Below are 22,901 nucleotides of genomic sequence, written 5' to 3'. Positions count from 1 at the left end.
GAGAGAAGACAGACCCCACAATAGCGCGGAGCTGGTCGGACGCCCAGGGCGCCCAGCCACACCCACTATGGCCAGCCCGACTGGGAAGGCGGCCGGCACACTCGGCTCTGACCCAGAGGGTCCCCGGCTGGCGTCCCTTGGCTCTCCCAGAACCGGCCCAGCAGCCTGCGGGCCGAGAGGAGCCCGCTGGGACCCGCTCCCTGCCTCAGCCGCGGACACAGCCACCCCCGGCGCCCACCTTGTTGAAGACCCAGACCTCGCCGTTGGCTGTGGGCCGGGGCACACCATGGCCATTGTAGTGGAAGAGGACACGCTCCTCCTTGGCGTTGCGGCGGAGAGACGTGCACAGCTTCTTCACCTCGTCCACGGTGGGGTCGAGGCTCTGCTTGTACCGCGCCTGTGGGGAGAGGGGCAGTCAGAGGGGTCGACCCAGCCTGTGGGGAGGGGGAGGGCCGCAGGACACCTGGCCCGCAGGGGGAGGGACGGGAGGGTTGCAGGACACCAAGCCTGCAGGGAGGGCGGGGGAGGGCCACAGGACACCTGGCCGGGGCAGGGAGAGGGGCAGGAAGGCCACAGGTCACTTGGCCGCGGCTCCAGGCCGTGAGAGGCAACAGGAACGTAGCTGCCGCCACAGGAGCCAGGCCAGACGCCTGTGATGTCACCCCAGACACAGAGCAGGCCAGACCCTGACGGTGTCCAAAGCCCAGTGACCGCCCTGATGGGCCATGGGGTCCCTCTGGGAGGCCGCGGTGTGAAGGCATGTGCCCCAGTGTGGACGGGAGAGGGCAGAGCACACGGGTACTTGGAAGCAGTCTGGTCAATGGCCAGCACCTTCCTCCAGGGAGCGTCCACCCGGGGAACACCAGGGCAGGCCCAGGTCCACGCCTACCGCCCTCCCCGGGGCCCGAGAAGCTCGTGGTCACTGTCTCTCAGTCTGGTCCACTCACGGCCTGAGACGCCACTCCCACAGGATGTGAACCAGGAGCCAGGCCTGTGCCGGGGCCACGTGTCCCTGGGGTGCGGGAGAGGCGGTGAGGGAGCGCCACTCCTGAAGGACAGCTGGGGTCCAAGAGGGGCGGGGCTGGACAGGGAGCAGTCCCCACAGTGCCTGCGGCCTGGCTCTGGGTCCCCCACACATTCCTCGTGTCACACTGTCCCCACAGGCGCCCCCAAAGTGCCTGTGGCCTGGCTCTGGGTCCCCCACACATGCCTCATGTCACACTGTCCCCACAGGCGTGACCAGAGAGGACTCCAGAGCTTCACGGTTCCAGGGGGGAGGGTCATGCGGGAGCCTCCAAGGGCTGGCCTGCCCACCCTGCCCACAGGGGTGCCCCCAGGCTGGGCAGTGCCCCCTGTTTCTCCGGACAGAAGGAGACGAGCGGCCCGCACGCTCCAAGGGTGGGGTCCAGCCTGCCAGCAGGGACCCCATCCAGCCACACCCTGGATCCTGCCCTGAGCGACAGGGACAGGACAGGCTTGCCCCGAGCTAAGAGAGGGTGAGACTCCGGCCGTGCCCCCAGCCACAAGCCACAGGTAACCACACGCGCCTAGCCACACGGGGGCTGCACAGCAGAGTGTCTGTGTATGCCTGTGTCCCTGCATGTGTCTATGTGTCTGTGTGTATATGTGTCTGTACGTACATGCGTGTCTCTGTCCCTGTGTGTGTGTCTGTATGTCTCTTTATCCCTATGTGTGTCTCTATCCCTGTGTGTGTCTGTGTCTCTGTGTGTCTCTGTCCCTGTGTGTGTCTCTGTGTCTCTGTCCCTGTGTGTGTGTGTGTCTGTGTGTGTCTGTATCTCTGTGTGTGTCTATGTGTGTCCATATCTCTCTGTGTGTGTGTCCCTGTGTGTGTCTGTGTTCTCTGTGTGTGTCTCTGTCCCTGTGTGTGCGTCTGTGTGTGTCTGTGTGTCCATGTGTCTGTGTCCCTTTGTGTGTCTCTGTGTGTGTTTCTGTGTGTGTCTGTGCGTGTCTCTGTCCCTGTTTGTCTGTGTCTCTATGTGTGTCTCTGTGTGTGTCTATGTCTGTGTCTCTGTGTCTATGTCTGTGTCTCTGTGTGTGTCTGTGTGTCTCTGTCCCTTTGTGTGTCTATGTGTGTCTGTATCTCTATGTGTCTGTGTCCCTGTGTGTGTTCCTGTGTGTGTCTGTGTCCCTGTGTATGTCTCTGTCCCTGTGACTATGTGTGTCTGTGTCTCTGTGTGTGTCACTGTGTGTGTCTCTGTCCCTGTGTGTGTGTCTCTGTCCTTGAGTGTGCCTGTGTGTCCAAGTCTCTGTCCCTGTGTGTGTGTGATGTGCCTGAAGTACTGACTGTGAGTTCCAGGACCCTGGAGTTCATCTGCACAGCAGCTGGCGTGGGTGGTGGCGCAGAGGGAGGAGGGAGGAGGGAGGAGGGGGAGGGGGGAGGGGGAGCTGCTAGAGACGGATGATGGGTGGACGTGGAAATTTCCCACCAGGAAGTTTTAAACTGAAAATAAGACACAGAAGCAAAGAACCTGCACACAGCATTTGGGGGGTGAGAGGCCAGCCTGGTGCCGGACACACCGGCCAGCCTGGCTGTCTCTGCCCTGCCTGGCTGTCTCTGCCCTGCCAGGCCTCCCCAGCCACTCTGGGGGGCTGCAGCACGTCCAAGCTGAGGGGGTCTGCAGCAGCCCTCAAGGAGCCTGAGCCATCCCCCTCTGCCCACAACACTGGCCTGGGGAAAGGTGCTCTACCCCCAGGAAGACCCCAGCCTTGCTCTGAGGACGGCACACTGCCATGGGGCAGAGGGCACAGGCCCCGGGCAGAGTCTGCAGCGAGGGCTGAGATGTGGCCCCCACAGTGAGCCGCCAAGACACTGGGGCCACATTCTGGGTTCACGGCTCCCTGGAGCTTCACTCCTACGCCAGCTGCTGCCTGGATAAAAGCACCACCAGGCAGCTCCAGTCAGCCACACACACTCCAGCTCTGCAGAACCAGCCACGCACATGCGCACGCGCGCACACACACACAAATACACACAGAGCCCAGGCTCCGCAGAACCAGCCACACACACACACACACACACACACCACACACACACACACACACACACACACACACAGAGTCCAGGGCTGCAGAACCAGCCCCACACACACAGAGCCCAGGCTCCACAGAATCAGATACACACTCACACACACACACACACAGAGCCCAGGCTCTGCAGAACCAGCCCCACACAGAGCCCAGGCTCCACAGAATCAGATACACACACACACACACACACACACACACACACACACAGAGCAGGCCAGGATCTGCAGAACCAGCCTCACACACACACACACGGAGCCCAGGCTCCACAGAACCAGATACACACACTCACACACACCCAGGCTCTGCAGAACAAACCACACTCCTCCCCCTCCAGGCTCTGCAGAGGAGTCGGTGCAGGCCTGGGCGTCAATGGCTGCCTGTGAGGTGTGCTGAGATAAACAGCACAGCACAAGAAAGGGGAAAGTGCTCCTGAGCTCAGGGCTAGCCAGAGGAAAGAGTCCCGGGGGAAGAGAATGGGAGGCTTCCAGGCCCAACCTCTCCTGGACAAGGAGCGCAGCAATTCCTCTCCCTGGAAGACGGGAGCGCGGGTGCAATGGTGCAGCTGCAGCAGCCGCTGCATGAGACACAGGGGAAAACAAGACGGTAAGGGCCGGAGACACAGCACAGTGGGGAGGGCATTTGCCTTGCACACGGCCAACCCAGGTTCGATCCCCGGCAACCCACATGGTCCCCCAAGCACTGCCAGGAGTGATTCTTGAGTGCAGAGCCAGGAGGAATCCCTGAGCATTGCTGGGTGTGACTTAAAAAATAAAACAAAACAATAGGACTCTCATCCAGAACCAGGACACTGACAAACCACTCACACAAGCTGTCCTGGTGCTCCTCATGTCCACTCGAACTGCAAGCCAGGGCCAGGTGTGGGGGAGGGCCGACTGCAGGGCCCTGAACAGGCCAGCGTGCGCCCGCTCCAGGCCTGACACTGTTCCCATGGGTTGGGGCCCCCAGCTAAAGGCCGATGGGAACTGCGGGATGAGGCCCAAGGCACGTGGTGAGCGGGAAGCCCTTCCCGACTCGAGGCCCCTCACCAGGCCGGGCCAGGTGCCACCCTCCGCAAAGGGGCTGCATCTGAGCAAGGCCCCGGCCCTGCCCACGGCACCAGCGCTGACTCACAGCCCGACAGCCACTTAATAGGGGCGCGTATGCAAATGAGTGAGCCGCTATATATACCCACGCTGCCGCCAGAAGGCGAGACTCCCAGGCACGCATGTTGACAAGCCGAGGAGCACTGGGAGTGCCGGCGACGGCGAGCTGCCCTGCACAGCCCTCCCAGCACAGATGGCCGGGCTGGGGTCAGCCGCGCCCACGCACCATCTCCCCACGTCCCAGGGTCCTGTGCTGGCCCGGCCTCCACGCGCAGCCGAGCGCTCCATAGCCGCCTCGGCACAGTGGGGACACAGGGACAGCCCCACTGCCCCCAGAGACACCGTGCAGGGGGACACTGAGATGGGGCAGCTGGAGCAGGGCGCGGTGGGCAGCAGCGTGGGGAAGGGCCAGAGTCCGGGCCGGGGGCAGTGCAGCCTCACCTGACCCTGCCGGCACCAAGGGCCGGAGCACCTCAGCCACCGGCAGGCCGGTCCTTGCTGCCACCCCTGCCGGACGGGGACCAAGAGGAGACCACCCCGTGCAAGCCTCTCACACGTCCGCAGGCCACCACTTGTGCCCACTCGGGGCCTGGGCCAGGCGGCAGCGATGGAAGGAGGGCAAGGAGGGGCCCAGAGGGGTCGTGGTCAGGGCATGGGCAGAGCTGCCCACTGCTCAGAGCTGCCCACTGCTCAGAGCACGAGCTGGGCGCGGCAGGTACACAGCAGACTTCCATCCACAGCAGCGCGGGCAAACCCAGCAGCACACAGCCCGTGGTGGTGGACCCAGGGCTGGCCGGCTGACACACCGAGAACGCGCAAGCCAAGAGCTGGTGTGGGAAAAGGGGCCTGGGGGCCGGAGCAACAGCACAATGGGGAGGACGCTGGCCTCAAGCCAGGCTCAGTCTCCGGCACCCCACGTGGCCCCCAAGGTCAGGAGTGACCCCTGAGCACCACGGGGTGTGGCCCAAGCACCACACACCAGCCCCTCTGATGAACTCAGGATCCCGAATCTCCTGCCAGGGAGGCGGCGGGGGGGAGGGGGGAGTGGGGTGAAGGTGTTGCTGACCAGGCAGCTCAAAGCAAAGGACAGAGGGCGGAGACCAGACCAGGCACTGCCCCGTGGCACCCACCCAGCAGCCCTGGGCATGGCACGGTGGCCCTGGCGCTGCCCTCCTAGAGGCACACAGGCACAGAGCCGGCGAGCAGGAGGGCTCCACAGACCCACAGAGCCCCTTCTGGCACTGCCAGAGTCGTCACACCTGCTAACGCGGGAATAGGCTCTGGGGGTGACGAGCCTGTTCCTCAGACAGAGGTCCCAGCCACATGCCCCTGGGGCAGGGTCAGCTCTGCGCATGAGGACTGAAACCCACTTCCGGGAGAGAAGCCGGGGCCTGGGGCTGCGGGGCAGAGGGGCAGGAGAGGACTTCCTGGGCGCGAGTGCTTACCCGGGGCTGCCAGTTCTCGTACTGCTTCTGCAGGTTTGCGCCGATGGTCTCCAGGGCCTTCTGGGGGCCCATGGACAGAGGGTCTGCGGGAGCAGAGAGAGGCTTGTTACACGCGGCCCCCGGGGGTCAGGCTGGAGCGGGCCCCAGCACACTCCACCCTTGCGGCCCAGGAGGACTGTCAGTGCCAGGCTGGCTGACCGCTGGGTGGCTGAGGAGCACCAGGAGGTCCCTAAATCTCCCAAGCAGCACGAGGAGGCCCCCCATGTCCCCAGCACCCTCCGTCATCAACAGCTGCCAGCAGCAACTCCCCGCACCGAGGCCAGGGGCAGGGGCTGGCGGCCCCACTGGGCCAGAACACGGGGCAGAAAAGGGGCACTCGGGCCACTGAGTGTCTCTACTTCTTCCTGTACCAAGCTGTGCCCCTGATATCCAAGTACAGCTAAGACACATCACACCCGCAAGTTGAACGCCCCGCTCCCCAACCAAGCGCCTCTTGCCATGAAACCGCAAAGCCCGGCCCAGCTTCCGCTCACCCCCACCCCGCAGGAGTCCAGGCGCCCGGGCCCTCCATGGGGGATAGAAGGCAGGCCCCGCGCGGGCGTCCACAGCCCTCCAAAGGCGCCGTGCGGGCGGCAGGAAGGATCTGGGGCTGTGGTGGCTGTCGCGGACACTGAGATGGTCACACGTCCACGTGCCGGCACAGCCTACCACCCCTCTGGGCTGGGGGCTGGCAAGGGCCTCAGCCACCACCACACGGAGAGGAAGGGCAGCCACCAGCTGTGCGGACGGTCCAGGGGGCAGGTGACTGACCCTCCTACAGCCGGACGGTCCATCCCAGAGGGGGCGACTACCCTTCCTGCTTACTTGGGGTCATCGCTCACTAGTGGTCATTACATGTGGGTCAGCATGACGGAGACCAGGGATGAGGCCCCAGAAGCGAGACTGGCCTTTGTCTCCCGGATGTGCTGGCCTGTGGGGACTTCTTCAAACACCTCCCCACACGCAGTCAGACCTGGCCTGTCCACTCCGGCCGAGAACCCCCTCGGGCCTGCCGGACTCTCCTGCCCCAGCCCGACTGGCCCTTCCGGGGGTGCGGGCCCGAGAGAGGAGAGGCGAGGGGCCCTGAGCATAGGTCGTGGCCACAGACACCCCTCCCCTCCCGGTGATGCAGCCTGGGGGGAACCTGAGGGTCAGGGGCACATGTGGCCACAGGTCCCCAGGGCAGGCATGGTACTGCCCAGTGTGCTGCAAGGTCCCACACCTGCTCCAGGGCCCAGGGCCCATGGCCAGGGGTCATCAGAGACCAGAGGGAGGGGACAGTCAGGATAAAGGGGGGAGCAGAGACGGCGACAGCTGGACAACGACAACACGAGCCCGACCCCAGCAAGAAGGACCCACGCCAGGGCTGCAGAGGGCACAGGCTTCTGGCCACTAACACACACACGCACACACAGACTCACACACACACAGACACACACGCATGCACACACACATACACAAATACACACGCACGCACGCACACACAAATACACACGCACACACACAAATACACACATAGACAGGCACAGACCCGCACACAGACACACATGCACATACATACACACAGACACACATGCACAGACACACTCACACACGTGCAGACGCACATGCGCAGACACACACATAAAGACACACAGACCCGCACACACAGACACACACGTACCACACACGCACACCACATAAGCAGATACACACCAGACAAGCACCAGATACACACACACCAGAATGCAGACAGGCAGATGTGCACAAACATGCACCAGAGACACATTCCACACACTCACAGACGTGCACCACACATTCCACACATAACAGACACATATCACATACAATACACACCATACATGCAGACACACACCACAGACACAAACATGCATTACACACAGACATGCTCCACACATGCACCACACTCAGAGTTCACACATGCTGACATGCACCGCACACACGCAGGCACGCACCACACACACATGCATTGCACACACACCACTCGTGGGAGCACACACACTCAGATACACATTACAGACACCCAGAACACAGCACGACAATGCTCCTCCAAGCACGTGCGCGGCATGCGCACGCGCGCACACACACACACACACACGCACACACACACACACTGCCCTCCCATGCAGCCCCCTGCAGAGGCCCCTCCTGACAGCGACCAGGGGACCCGTGCTCAACACCACAACTGTTCTCCTGACAGGAGAGCGGGTGACACCTTTCGTCCAGAGGCCAGCCTTCCCTGCACCCGAACCAAACAGCCCACCCCAGAAAGAAAGGCACCGGCCGGTGGCCTGTGGGGACACCAGGAGGGGCTGCTGCCGGACACGGACACGGCTGGTTCATAACCATGACTCAGCCAATACCAGGCAGTGAAAGGCCAATGTACCTGCCCTGAAAGGAAGGAGGGACAGGAGGAAGTGGGGGGGGGGGAGAGGGGAGGGAGGGAAGAGGAAGGAGAGGAGGGGAGGGGGAAGGGAGGAGGTGAAGAGGGAGGGAGGAGAGGGGGAGGAGGGAGGAGAGGGGAGGGAGGGAGAATGGGGAAGAGGGAGGGAGATTTGCAGGGAGGGGAGGACGGACCCCAAAGGGTCGTCCCCTGCCAACAGCTCGAGGCCCAGTGCTGCACCCCCTGGCCTGGGGAGGCAGTGGAGAGATGAGGCGAGCGGTGCCGTGTGGGGGTCCCCAGCTTACCGATCCAGCACTCTAGGCGTGCGCAGGGGGTGGTCTTCACCACATCCGGGGGGTCCACACCGACATTCAGGCAGAGCACCAAGGCCACACTGACGGTCTTCATCTGGAAGCGGAGACACACTCAGGCCAGGCCTCTCGGCGGGGACATCCCCCGTCCCACCAGGCCCTGCGGGCTCCAGAGCCAGCGACTGCCCCACGTGGCCCTTCACCCACTGTTGTCCCTGACACTGGCCTGTCCCCGTGCCCCAGGGGCTCTGGTCCCTGTCTGATCACACCCTCTGGGCCCTGGCAGCCAGGTTCACCAGCCCCCTCTCTGCAGCCCCAGGCCCTGCCCAGCCCCCCAAGGGGTCCCGCTGCCAGGAACACGCACACACAAACACACAGCAAGCGCATGACGGCAAGGACTGACATCCTGACACTCAGATGCCATCCCCACCTGGACACCTGGCACACAGGGCTCCGGCATGGAGATAGAAGCAGGGGTGGCCCAGGGTCCCAGGCAGCAGGGCCCGTGGCCGCACCCTGTTCTCGCGGGCTCAGAAAGCTCAGTCTCGGCTGTTCCCAAAAGGGTCTTTCTGGCGTTTCGCTTGCATCCCTATGTTAGCCTTTCAGATTCTCTGGATTAATGTGCTTTAATAATACGGCGATAGCAGTAAGAATATAAGGCTATCAAAGCTAATGTACCAAATATTGCATAAAAGTGCCTAAGATTCCCGTCTGGACTTGCACACATTTCTCCTCCAAACCAAACCATCTGCTTGCTGTCCCCAAGCTACCCTCTGGGGCTGGGCCCGCCACCCCCCAGCTCCCCCAAAGTCAGCACACGCTGGCGCCCCCTGCCCAAGGTCGGGGCCAGGGGCAGAGGCTGCAGTTGGTGTACAGGGCTCCTCAGACCCCTGAGAGGGAATAGCCCCTGCACCATGGACCAGAGTGACCCCGGGGACAGCAGGGCCACCATCACATCACAGCCCCAGGCCAATCCCAAGGGCACCTCTCTGGCTCGAACCATCGTCTCCAGGAGCCAAAGGGAGCAACCGCCAGCCTGTAGAGGTCTCGGGCTGCAGCTGGGGGCTTCTGGGGGAGGCCCGGCCCACCCGGCCCACCCAGCCCACCTGGCCCACAGCTCATCTGCAGAGCTCGCCCTGGACACCTGGTGGCAGGGAGCAGGAACTAGGCGGGCCCCCTCCCCCCAGGCCCCCACAGGCCCCCACAAGCCCCTCAAAGGCTCCCCACAGACCCCCACACAGGCCCTCACCACCACCCCGGCCCCCCCAGGCCTCCAAGCAGGCTGGGCCGGGAGCCGGAACCGCCTCCCGCAGCCAGAGTCTGATTCGGGTTTTCCACTCCTCTAAGCCCAGTGTGAGGGCGACTCTGCCCGGGAGGCGGGTGGCGGGCACCCGGAAGGCCCCTGGTCAGGAGCAGGGGGCGTCCCCGCCGGCAGGGTGGTCCCTGGGACGGTCCAAGGGAGCAGGATGCCCTCAGCTGGTTCTGCAGAGTCGGTCAGCCTGGGGAAGCATGTCAGAGCCAGCTCCCGTCCCACAGGCCGGAGTCCGGACGCCAAGGGCTCCCCTCCCCACCCCCAGCAGAGCAGCGCTTAGGATACCCCCTCACAGCCACCCAGAACCGACAATCCCAAGGGAGCCAAGACGCCACCAGGACGCAGAAACTAATCCAGAGCACAGCAAGATGGCCGGGGTGGGCAAGCTGCTGGCTGGCTGCTGGCCGGGGCTGTTTCACAGACGTGTCTGTGACTGAGGCACCCCACTGGGGCTGGGGCTGCCCCTGGCCCGCCAGGGACCCCATGGGGTGCCGGGGGGGTCCTTGTCATGGCGACCACTGAGGATCCCTCGGGCCTCGACAATTTGATTTTTATTTTGCTTTTGGGGGTATATGCCGAGGGGGCTCTGCGGTGACTTCTGTTTGGGAGTGACACGGCCTGGGAGAGCCCTAGCGCGTGCCCCACGGGTGTCTGAGCCCACGTAGATGCAAGATCCTGGACGAGGACAGGGCCAGAACAAACTGGGAATAGAGTCCCTGTCCTCCCAGAGCTCACAGACAAGTGGCCACGCACAGGGGTCTGCAGACAACACCCTGGCAGAGGTGTGGCCCTGGCTGCGGACCCTGCAGGGCTGAGGCAGGCTCTGTCCCGGCACCCCCTGAACCACAAAGCCCACCAGGAGTAAGCCTTGGGCCCTGTGGGGTGTGACCTCACAAAACAGAGCCCTGAGCACTGAGACCCCCAGGAACCCGGGAGCCCTGAGGATACCCCCAACCCCCAAAGCCCCCCATCCTGAGGCCCCCAGGAGCCCTGAGACCCCCAGCCCGAGGCCCATTCATCCATCTGAAGGGCCCTCCTGTGAGATGCGGTTCTGGGCCTTTCCAGGATGGGAGGACAGCTGCCCTCCAGGGTCCAGGACCGGATCCCCACAGGAAGCGGGAGGTGGCCTGGAGCACTGTGCTATGGGCAGGGAGTGGTGGCAAGGGACAGGCCTCTCGCCCCCGAAGCCCAAAGGCTCCACAGCCTCCGAACCCCACCAGGACAGGGGAGTGGCCGTTTCCCCGGGAGACGGGAGACGCGACTTTCTGAGCCCCCCCCACCCCAGCACCCGGCGGAAGCCCCCGTGCAGCTGGGAGGCTGTGGGAGTAGGAGGCAGCGAGACACAATCCAAACAAGGCCTCAAAGAATTTCCCACAAAGCCACCACAAAACACAATCATGCAAATCCATCAGGTAAGGGATCTCCGGGCCGGGAATCCGGAGTGGGAAGAGGCTGCTGACTGCCGGCACAGAGGCTTCCGGGAACACTGCTCACTCGTCCCGGGAGGGAGGGGGCACACACACAGCAGGGACAGGGGCAGAGTCACGGGGCTCCAGGCCGTGCCCCCAGCCAGGGCGGCTCCCAACCCAGCCTGACTCAGGCAGACACTGCCCTCCGGACCCACCCCTGCAGCCACTCATCCTGCAGCCCGGCTACTGCAGAGGCCCGGTGCACACCTGAGTGGGCGGGGCCGAGTTCCGAGAGGCCACTGCTTGCTCTCACAGGGGTGGGGGTCGAGGGTCAGGGCTGAGGCGGGGGCTGGTCAGCACTGGCCAGCCTGCACTGGAACCTCAGGGAGGGGCCGCATATCGGCGCAGGCCAGCCACCACCTGCCCACTTACTTCCCTTCTCCAAAGCTTGAAGCCTGAGAAGCGATAAGCTGTCACCACTCTAGCCGTCAGAGGGGACAGGCTGGCTCTCAGGGGCCTCTCTGCGAGGGGAGCACCAAGCAGGAAACACCAAGCAGGAGCACCAAGCGGGGAGCACCGGCCCTTCTCGCCTGCATCTCACCTGGGTCTGGTGGCACCCGCCCAGTGCGCACAGCCCAGCATGTACCCAACAGGGTGGACCCCCCAGCTGTGGGGTGGCCGCTGCACCACTGCGTCACCCACGTGCCTGCACCCAGGGACAGTGCCAGACCCCACACCCAGTGGCCGCTGCTGGGCAAGCGCCTGGCCCAATCCCGCCTCATCAGGCCCTGCAACATGCAGGCTTGGCTGCAGTTCCCCTGGACAGTTTCCTCCTTACTGCCGCTGTGCCACACACGTGAAAGGAGAAAGAGCCGCTTCGCCAAAGTGGGGACGAAAGAGAAGGTCTGCCCATGGCCAAGACCCCACAGAGCCACAGCAGTCACGTGTGCGGGAGACGCGGGCTAGAGAGTTGCCGAGGAGCCCCCGCTCTTCCACGTGCTTGCTGGTGGCCAACAGGGCTCAGCCCGAGGTCATACTGGCACCACCAGGAGCTGAGTTCCGCCAGGTGTGGCCCCAAACAAAGGCATCAGCGAGCGGCCACCGGGGCACGGACAGCTGGGCTTCTGAGCTGGCCGAGCCTCCAGGCAACTGGACACCTGCTAGCCACCAGACAGACTCAGCGGGACGCAGCGCACTTGCACAGGAACAGAAGAAAAACGATTAAAGTCCGGCCAGAACATCATACCGTGGGAGGGCGTCAAACTTGCGTGTGGCCAGCCGGACTCAACCCCCAGAACCCCCCACGGTCCCCTGAGCCCCGCCAAAAGCCACCCGAGTGCAGAGCTTGGAGTGACCCTGAGCACCACCGGACACCCCCAAACCACCACCAGTACGAACTTCAATGGGGTCAGACCCCAAAAGGCCAAGCGCAGACAGATGAACGGACAGTCAATGGGAACAGAAGGTTTGGGTGGGCAAGGGAAGCAGAAGAGAGCAACTAGTCAAAGACAGAACCCCACGGGGCCAGGCCACGGGCTGAACCCCACGTCCCCAGAGGCTGGGACAGTGCACGTGGAGAGACAGCAGCACAAAGCTGGTAGGGGACAGCGGTGGCCATGTGGGTATTGCCAGGTGATGCCGCCCAAAGAGGACAGAAGCAGATTGGAGCACCTGCTCCAGGCGCAGAGCGCAGACAGGGAGCACCCGCCCCAGGCGCAGGACAGACAGGGAGCACCCACTCCAGGGAAGGCCTGTGACAGCATGGGCCTCCCTCCCCGACTCACAAGGCTGCACACAATGCACCCCTGGCTGGCCAGAACAAGTGTGTATGTGTGTGTGTGTGTGTATGTATACGCATGCACGCGCGCGCGCACACGCACGCATGCACGCGAGTATGTGTCTGCAACCCCTAAGCCCCAGGCTGACCAGCCTGTGTGTGTAGGTGTGTGTGTCCCTGTGGGCCTGGAGCCCCATTCTGGCCAGGATGTGTGTGTGTGTGTGTGTGTGTTTCTCCAGGCCCTGAGCCTCAAGCTTACCAGGATGAGTCTGTGTGTGTGTGTGTGCGCGCGCTTGCGAGTGTGTGTGTCCCTGTCAGCCCCAAGCACCAGGCCAGCCAGGATGAGTGTGTGTCCCCCACCAGGGCTCCCCTTCCCGGAAGGTGGGCTCCCGCTGATCCCCCAGCTGAGCGCCATCCCCCCACCTCACCCACCCCCGCTGCTTTTCTCTGGGCTGAGTTTTCACTTTCGGGGAGGGTGGATCAGTCTACCTGCTTAGAGAGAGCACATTCTCCTCCGCAGAGAATCCCGCCACCAAGGGAACAGTGAGGCAGGGGTCAGATCCCACCACACCGAGCCCCAGGGGCTCAGAAGGACAGCGGCGGGGACAGAAAGGGAAGGGCTCCCCTTGGCCCTCCAGCACGACCACCTGCCGGGAGCCAGCGTCTGCACAGAGGGGACACCACCCCTCACGCCACTGAGGTCAAGGGCGGCCGAGAGAGGCCCTGGCTGAGCCGCAGGTGGGCACGGCTCCTTCTGGGCTCAGTCCCAACCCGGGGGACGACCCGGTCACACAGACAGGCTGGAGAAGTGGCCCAGGATGGCAGGCGCGGCTGTCAGCTCCGGCTCTGCATGGGAACTGACCCTCCGAGCGGGCCCAGCTCTCCACCAGCGGCCCACCTGCCCCTCAGAACCACCCAGCCCCCTCAGCTCAAGGAGATATGAAGCCTCATGTGTAAACACACAAAAAATAAAAAGGCCGGCGGTCAGGCCGTTTCCCCCCTCCACGGAGGTCGATGGCGATGGTCAGGCGAAGGAAGGAAATGGGGCCAAGCTGGTTGGTCTTAGCAGCCGCTTATTACATGGAAGAGATGTATGTCATGGAGGCCTCACAAATCCTCAAGCACGTGCGCCTTTGTTCTCTCAGCTTCTGTCCTCAGCCCCATCTTCCCAGGTTCTCTGATGCACGTGTCCCCCAGAGAGCCCTGAAATCTCCCTTATATAGATCATAGTACCTCTAAAGGGCGCAATATAGTGATGTCATCAAAAGGAGTTACAGAAAGAACACTGAGGCAAAACATACATTGTTTCTTTACATCCGCAGGCCAGTAATCCTGGCCTCACCTTTTTACAAGCTACAAGCACTTAGATTAGCACAACAAAGACCAGTCTGCTAGAGCTTGGAATCTCCAAAATCAGCCAGCCTGGAGCCAGGCATCTACATCCCAAAGACCAGGCCTGGCTTAGCACCTGGGATCTGTATACCTAAGGCCAGCTAGGTTCCTGTGAGATAAGAGAAACTACCTCAATATACTGAAATCATTTACTGAAGGCAGTTTGAAGGGGAGAAAGCAGTCTCATCCAAGCTAGTCAGGACACACAGGAAAACTGCTCCTAGGACGTGTTGGTTCTCCTCTCCTTGTCCAACCAACATATAAGCATACATAATATTAATCATTCTGTATGGATACAGCAAGAAATATCTTGAGCTTATAGAATTGCTCTCCTAGGGCCATCTCGATCTCAGACTGCAGTGCTCAGGCCAGATATCTTTCCTATTCCTAGCAGCAGGGCCCTAGTCTCATCGTTACTTTTGGATCATGACATCATTTGCCTATGATCAAACTCTTAACTTATAGTTAAGAATCGTGGCACCTTGGCCTGGCCCATCGCGATGCCAGGGTAGCACATAACTTACCGGCTTGCCCTGGTTCCATCCAGTCCCACGTCGGGACCCTGCCCTTGGAGTGCTAGGAAGTGAGGGCAACTGAGGCTTAAGTTGAGAAGGCAGATGCCCAGGAGTGAATAATATTCAGAGCCAATTAAATCCTAAGTTATAAAGCATAATATTAATTAATTGTCTTCCTGTATCTATACAAAAGGACATTGCATTAAGGTAAACTGCTCAAAAGACATAAGGAGCGGAGAAAGGCAATATTAACTTACAGTACAGCTTCAGTGTCTAAGAAGGATGAGACCTTACAAATTGGTTGGGGAAGAGAGCATAGAAGTGGTTACAAGCAGACAAAGTAATGGGAGTGACTCAGGAGCACTGTGATGAGTGCGATCCGATAAACCTAAGCTCCGTGTACTCCAACAGCCTCAGCGGTCTCCTGGGCCTCTGTGCAAGTCCCCTCCCGAGACCCAGGGTGCCGCCCCCTCCGAGCTCCCAGCACCAGGGGAGCCTTGCCCTCCTCTTGGGCCACACCCGGCCTCTGGTGCCCTCTGTGTCCCCGAGGGCTGGAGCCGTGTCCCCCTCCTGGCCCCCAAGTGCTCGGCCTCCCCTGGAGCCAGCCCCAGTCTCTGGCCGGCACAGCAGCCCCTCGTCCCCAGCTGTTCACACGTGAGACCAGCCAGAAAGGAGTGTGAAAGCCCAGGTAGCCGCCGGCCCACTCTACCCCCCGCAGAGTCCCAACAACCCTGAGCACCGAGGGGGGGAGGGCCCAGCCCAGAACTGGCCCCCCACCCCGCCCCTCGCTGGGCACGGGTTCAGGTGCCAGGTGTACCTCACCCCAGACACTGAGGTCACCTGGAATGGGGACCCACTTTCTCTGCCCTCTCCTGCACAGGCCAGCATGAGTGCCCACTGTCCAGCCTGCCGGTGTTAGCCCGGAAACCCCAGATCAGGGCTGCTAAAACCCACCTCTCCCCAGTCCATGGCCAGCGGACGCTCTGCAGAGGTCACGGCTGCCCACACTGCTGTTGCCCCTGGGCCTCGGGCCCCTGGCGGACCTGCCTCTCCCCTGCCCCCGGCCTAGGTCTCCAAGTCCTTCATCCTCTCTGACCCTCTGGTTCCCGCCCCACTCTGGACAGCAAAGCCGGACACGTACCTGCACAGTGGCCTGGGTCCGGTCAGGTGGGCAGGCGCGGTCCGCAGAGGGCCCCCCCCGAGGCCAGGATTCCTGGGGTCCTATCCACTGCCACATCGGCCTTGATCATCCAGGCTCAGCCACAGGCCGTGCCTCCTCCTGCCCCCACCTGCTCGGGAGTGTCCTTCACTCCGCAGAGCCCGCAGCGGGCAGACAGCAGGGCTGTCCCAGGCTCCGACCCACCCACCGCCCCGGGCGCCCTCATGGCTGACTCACAGGCCATGCCCTGCAGCAAGACTGAGAAGGGTCCAGCTAGGAGGACAGGCAGCGCCCCCAGCCCCCCAAGAGCCCCTGATGGGAGGCCGGGACGCAGGGACAACGCTGGCCAGAGACCCGGGCAGCAGCCTGGGGTCAGGTGAAGGGCCAGGACCCAGCTGAGGCGCGCAGGCCCCAACATGTGGCCACACATGCGAGACACAGCCGGCAGCCCTGCCAACCCAGGCACCAGGGCAAAGTGCAGAAAGGAACATTCCGGAAGGGAGGCAAAAGCGGAGACCCGCGACCAGCGTGCACCTCTCTTTAGGGGCTCGGCCTCGCCTGGTGGCTGCCACGGCCGCGCAGCTCTCCGCAAGCCCGAAGAGAGGGGACAGGCCTTGGCAGTGCCCGCTCGGCCTTCCCTGTGAGCGGCTGGGGTTGTTTGAGAGCCTGGTGGTGGTCGTGGCTCGAACCCGCACAGCAAGAGCGTCAGCGCCCCTCCCGCCCAGGTCCCACCAAGCCTCAACCCTGAAGCTTCTCAGGCAGCAGCGGGGCGGCCGGGCGGGGGCAGGGAGACGGGGACCCTGGGCACACACCCAGTCCCAAGGCCGGGGCCCCAGGACCCACGGGCCAGTTCTCCTGAGTTGCCCGGCTCTCACCGAGGCCCAGCACTAAGACCAGGCCTGGAGGGCAGAGGGCGTGGGCCAGGACCTGGCTCCAGCAGCAGGGGAGACCCGAGCCCACCCACCCACGAACTCTCACGGTGTCCGCGCCAGGCAAACCTGCGTGGCTTCAGGCAGCAGCCACCTCTGAAAGCACTCAGACCCTCCCTCCCAGCCCCCCTCGGCCTCAGACCTACACAGCCTCACTCTCCATGCCACCCCACCCCCCACCACGACCCCGTTCTCCACAACTCTTCAGAGAGGCAGATCCTTTTCCTCTTCTGGGAAAGCAAAATGGAACAAGGAAGGAAACACAACACGGCCACGCAGCGCCCCCTGGGCCATGCAGAGCCCAGCCACGTGCACCCCCCCAATCATGCAGAGTACGGCCACGCGGCCCCCCAGGACCATGCAGAACCCAGCCATGCGCCCCCCGCCCCCACCATGCAGAGCCTGGCCACATGGCTCCCCCCCCACCATGCAGAGCCTGGCCACATGGCTCACCCCCCACCATGCAGAGCCCAGCCACACAGCCCCCCTGGGCCATGCAGACCCCGGCCATGCACCCCCCTGGGCCATGCCGAGCCCAGCCCTGTGGCTCCTGAGGCTTTATGAGTTGATATAAATAAATGTGGCTCATTTTAAATGTTTGAACTCCAGCAGCATCTTGTCAGTAAACACCCAACACTTCTGAGATCATTTATTTTAATAAAGTTTCATGACTCACCGTCTTCCAAAGACTTGATTTAACTCGAAGTTCAAGCATAAATTCCCATTTTCTCATGACAACATGTTTCTAAGCGAATGGCAGATCAAAGGAGCCGCGCGGAGGCTCTACCCAGCCAGCCGGGTTCTGCCGGGACGACATGCCGGGAGCCGCCGACGCCCAGCCCACCGCAAGCCCCTCGTGTGAGCGACCTGAATCCCTTGTCCAGGAGGCCCAGAGACCCCCACTGGTTGATCCTGGGGCCCACCTCTCACCCACGCAGCCTGCCGCCGTTCCTCCCACAAAACCACAACCAGGCTGGCTGCTGACCCTCCCACCGGACACAGCGGCCCTACTGTGCCACCACCTGCCCCAGGATGGGAGAGAGAGGCCAGGTCAGCGCCCCCGTGAACTCCAGACATTCACGCCCGGAGGCTGAGCCACGGCCCACCCCCACAAGGGCGAGGGGCACAGAGAGCAGGGGGCACGGAGGGCGGGGAGCACAGAGGGCAGGGGGCACGGAGGGCGAAGGGCACGGAGCGCGGGGGGCATGAAGGGGCGGGGGTCACGGAGGGCAGGAGGCACGGAGGGCGGGGTGTCTAGCGCGCAGGACAGCACAGCAGGGAGGGCGTCTGCCTCGCACTCGGCAGGTCCAGGTTCATCCCCGGCAGCCCAGACATCAGCCCAAACATCCCAGAGCCCTGCAGGAGAGGTCCAAGTGCAGAGCCAGGAGTCAGCCCTGAGCACTGCGGGGGGGGGGGGGGGGGGGGGGGGGGGGGGGTATGATCCCCAAAAACAAACAAAATTTAAATAAAAAAGGGGCCAGAGAGATAATCCACTGAGTAAGTAATGCCTCCCTGGTGCTCCTGACATTACTCTGGTCGCCAGGAGTAATGAGCACCACTGGGGTGCCCCAAAAACAAAATAAATAAAAGAACATGGACAAACGGGGAATAAGAAAAGACAAGCTTTCTTATCATTACATTATAAACAACAGTAAAACATCAGAAAGAGTCTAAAAGCATAATAGAAAGCTGGTCTAAATAGAGGTACTACAGCTTAACAGCAAATAATTTTAGGTTACTATGGAACAAAACCAAGAAGGTTTTTTCCCAGATTATCTAAATAGGAGAAATACAGGGGCTGGAGCAATAGCACAGTGGGTAGGGCGTTTGCCTTGTACACGATCGATCCGGGTTCGATTCCCAGCATCCCATAGGGTCCCCCGAGCACCGCCAGGAGTGATTCCTGAGTACAGAGCCAGTAGCAACCCCTGAGCATCACCAGGTGTGACCCAAAGAGCAAAAAAAAAAAAAAAGAGGAATACAGAGTTTAATGTTAAGTTAAAAAAAAAAAGGCAGATACAAGAGAGCGCCCAGAATCTAGTCTCGGGTGGGGGGGGGGGCTACCACGTCCATCCCCCCATGGAGATTCCAAGCCCAGAGCCAGAGCAGCCTGAGGACAGGCTGGAAGTGGGACCCCCACCCACCCACCAAAACATTAAAAAAGAAGGCAAAGGGGGGCTGGAGCAATAGCACAGCGGGTAGGGTGTTTGCCTTGCATGCAGCCGACCCGGGGTTCGATTCCCAGCATCCCATATGGTCCCCCGAGCACCGCCAGGGGTGATTCCTGAGTGCAAAGCCAGGAGTAACCCCTGTGCATTGCCAGGTGTGACCCAAAAAAGAAAAAAAAAAGAAGGCAAAGGGGCTGGAGCAGTGGGTGGAACCCCACATGGTCCCCAAGCACCACCAGGAGTGACCTCTGAGCATCACAAGTGTGACCCAAACATCAAGGGGGAAAAACAGTCAAGAGAGAAAAAAATTCTCTTTAAGAAGGAAATAAGATGAAACACAGCTTGCTCATGGTGGGGGAGAGGGGGGTTCTGAGCCTGGGCATGGCCTGGCCCTGTGTCCACCCCGTGGGCCTAGGGATGGGCCATGTCCAGCCTATGAGCCTCCAGGAGCCAAATCTCTTCTCAGCATTTACAAGTCTACCACTGGGCAGTCTGGCTGGGTTCCAAAGCCTCCGGAGACAATGGCCAGCGGAGAGCAGGTCCCGGCTGACCACCACGGGGAGGGTTGGGGACGGCCGACACAGGAGCCCTTGCACTCAGCACAGGCGGGCCTAGCCGGCCCCTCCGCCCGAGACAGCTGCCCTGGGAGCCAGGCACAGGGTCGGCAGGCGATGGCCGTCCCCAGCACCAGCCGCCACTTCACCTGCTCTGCACACGGTAGGCCACTGCTCCCCACATCAGACCGGAATGCCCACCAGAGCTTCACTGGCCACAGCAAAACCACACGGGCAGTAAGGACAACGTGGGGGATGGAGAAGGCCGTGGAAAAGTTAAGGACAAAGTGAAGATCTCTGCGCTGATTATATCAGCATGAAAACATATTTCAGTTGTTTCATGTTATCAGAATGAAAACATATCTCAAATCTGACCTGTGAAAAATGCCAAGGATACAAAAGCGTGGAAAAGAGATCAGCCGAGGGTGTCCCACGCAGGACCACACACCCGGGGGCTGCGCTAGGATTGTTCCCGCCAAACACGGAGGTGACAGACATGGGGGTGAGGTGAGAGGGGTTCCAGATTCCCACCCAGCACCACCAGCAAGTCCCCCCGACAAGCATCCTGCCTCCCTGGGCTGGCAAGACAGGTGAGGAGCGAAGGCCTCCCGGCAAGCGACCACCCAAACAGTGTGAGCGAGGTCACAGGATCGAAGTGCGGAGGTGGCCAGCGACTGAGGAACACCTTGAGGGAAACGGCAACGCCGCCCATGGCCTCCGTGCCCGCCTTCTCCCAGCACTGGCAGGCAGGGCCAGGACGCGGGCAGCTGACCCGGGTCCAGGGGCGCACGAGGTTGCACTAAGGCTGACATGGCCGGACGTGGCGTCTGCACCCCCCCTCCCACTTCAAGATGAGCCGCTTGTCAGCACCCGCATCCTCAGCAGGCAGCAGCCTCAGGGGTCCAGGCCACTGCCCCGGGGCACAGACGCCCCCAGTAGGTGGGCACGCCCCTCCCCACAGGAGGTCTCAGCAGGTGCCAGCAGTCAGAGGGGGCGCACATGCGCACACGTGTGCTCACACATGTGCCCACACACATGTAAGCCGCAGCAGTCCCTGTCTCTGACACCAAGGCAGGCCCACACAGGGCGCCTGCCCAACACAGCAGAGACGGCGGGCAGAGCAGGGAACCACCTGGCATCACTCAGGACGAGACCAACTGAGTCAAACAATGAAAACCTGTGGGGCCAAACTGAGCATCAGGACTTAGGCTGGGTGGCCGAGCCCCAGCACAGGGGGAGGGCCTTGCCCGGCACACGGCCCACCTGGGTTCTCTCTCCAGCATCCCATAGGGTCCCCCAAGCACTGCCAAGAGTAACTCCTGAGCACAGAGCCAGGAGTAAGCCCTATGCATCACTGGGTATGAGCCAAAAAGAAAAAAAAAAGCCTCATGCTGGGTCCATCAGTTCACGCCTTCAATTTACCTATGAAGAGTAAAAAGTTTGTTCGGCACAGAACTGGAATTTGCTGCCTCTTTCCATCAAAAAGGTGGAAAGGCAGGGCCAAGAGGGCTCAAAGGGGCCCTCGGGATGGACCCCAGCTTCACACGATCCCTGAGAACCGCCAGGGCCGCCCCAAGAATGGAGCCAGGAGTAATCAATCCCTCAGCCACACCGGGTGTGGCCAACGACACATTTTTTTAGCTTGAAAAATAAGGCTGGAGAAATAGCAGAGGGGCTGAGACCAGCCTTGCGCAAGGAGTGACCCCTGAGCACAGAGCCAGGAGTTGGCCCGGAGCACTGGGTGTGGTCGGGAAACCAGACTCACGGCAGTAACAACAGCAAGTCAGAGAAGGGAGCGCGTAAGGGGTGCAGCGGGCGGAGGGGGGTCACAGAGGCTCTGCACTGGCCGCACGCCGCGGAGGCCCCAGGACTCCAAAGGGGTCACAAGTGAAAACCTTGCGAAGGGGCAAAGACAGGGAGCAGCAGTAGGACGGGAAGGGGCCACAGTAAGGACACAGGTGAGAGGGCCAGGGGGAGGACCCTGCTCAGAGGACAGCAGGCAGTGGACTGGACGGGCGTCTGGAGGCCCGGCCAGCTGAGATCTGTGAGAACCTGGCAGAATTCTCCAAAGAGCTGATTTACTAAAATTGGTTTTGATTTTGGTTTTTCAGCTGTGGGGCTTGGTCAAGCTGGGTCGGTGGGGACCTGACCGCCTGGACTATCTCTCCAGCCTTGAGACCAGCTTAGAAGTAAAATAAAGAAAATTACTTAACAGTCTGAATCAAAGTTCTCTGCTTTGAATGGGAGCCAGGCCTGAACCTCACGTTTTGTTTGGTTTTGTTGGTTTGGGGCACAGCCGGCAGAACTCGGGGCTGACTCCCAGACGGTCCCCCTGAGGGACGGCACAGGCTGGAACATGCACAGCCCCTCGATGGAATAAAGAAAAGGCAGGAACCGAATGGCACCGACAGCCCCTGGGAAGGACGGGCAGCAGCGGCCCACTGGACAGCGACACACAGTGACAGGCCAGTGGGCACAGCAGAAGAGGGCCAGCATTTGCCTGGGGGGTGTTCAGCCCCGCACAGGGGACAGCCAGTCCCGCATGGGGCCCAGCCCAGCAGGGGAAGGGGTGGAGGGGCGGGCGCGCCTCTCCTAGGCTGAATCGCGTGCCCCACCCGCTGCTCTCATGAACGCTGGTCAGCTACAGACAGGGGCCTTGTGCATTTTCTCTTGATTTTGTTAACGAAAAAAATAAGTAAAACCAGAAAGAGGCTTCAGGAAGTAAAGAGCTTCGGCGATTCCGGGCAGGACCCCACCAGCCACTAGCACCCAAGGGACCAGTGACTGCTGGAACCATGAGCTGGTCGGAGCCAAGGGTCCACTTAGCCCCGAGGCGCCAAAATGGGAAAGGATTTAAGGATTTGCTAGAAACCCGCTTAGGTGCTTCAGGGGATTTCATGTGACCTCTGACCCACAGGCCGAGAAGGCCCTCAGAAGGGGACACCAAGTCTGGCTGGCCGTGTCCTCGCTGGGAATCTCCTCCGCCTGATGCCTTCCCACTCCCAGCCACGAAAGGGCCCTGGGGGACACTGAGGGTCACGGGAACCCCGGGAAGCACCCCGCCCTGGGGACACGCCTCACCTGAGCCGGCCACTCACATGTGCCGGGAGCCACTTCCAGGACGGCGGGAGGGGTCAGCCCAGTGGACACTGCCTCGGCCTAGGACGCAGCATAGGGGCATGGGGGAGTCCAGGGCCGAGAGCCTCGGAGCGAGGGCTCCTGGGCAGGACACTCAAGGCAGGACACGGCAGAGTGGGTGACCCACGTGATGCTGGGCACAACAGTACCACCTGTGCCAGCCCACCCACCCCTGCCCTGCACCCGCCACAGCTCCATAGGGAGGGGCAGCAGTCCCGC

The 22,901-nt window shown here is 61.8% G+C and overlaps 1 protein-coding gene across 1 annotated transcript in view; it reads right to left on the bottom strand.

The window, feature by feature from the left end:
* Positions 1 to 22,901, bottom strand: part of RPTOR (regulatory associated protein of MTOR complex 1) — a 61,862-nt gene that overhangs the window by 33,438 nt on the left and 5,523 nt on the right. Inside the window, exons 2-4 of the mRNA XM_056115756.1 lie at positions 8,324 to 8,426; positions 5,597 to 5,679; positions 239 to 397 (exon numbers count right to left, since the gene is read on the bottom strand). Coding sequence (XP_055971731.1) covers positions 239 to 397; positions 5,597 to 5,679; positions 8,324 to 8,426 — 345 coding nt within the window. The remainder of the gene's footprint in view (positions 1 to 238; positions 398 to 5,596; positions 5,680 to 8,323; positions 8,427 to 22,901) is intronic.

The sequence above is a fragment of the Sorex fumeus genome, unplaced genomic scaffold (genome assembly GCF_029834395.1).
Source record: "Sorex fumeus unplaced genomic scaffold, SorFum_2.1 ptg000029l, whole genome shotgun sequence".
NCBI lineage: Eukaryota > Metazoa > Chordata > Mammalia > Eulipotyphla > Soricidae > Sorex > Sorex fumeus.
The sequence above is the reverse complement of the archived record's forward strand: the minus strand, read 5'-3'. Positions and strand labels throughout refer to the sequence as shown.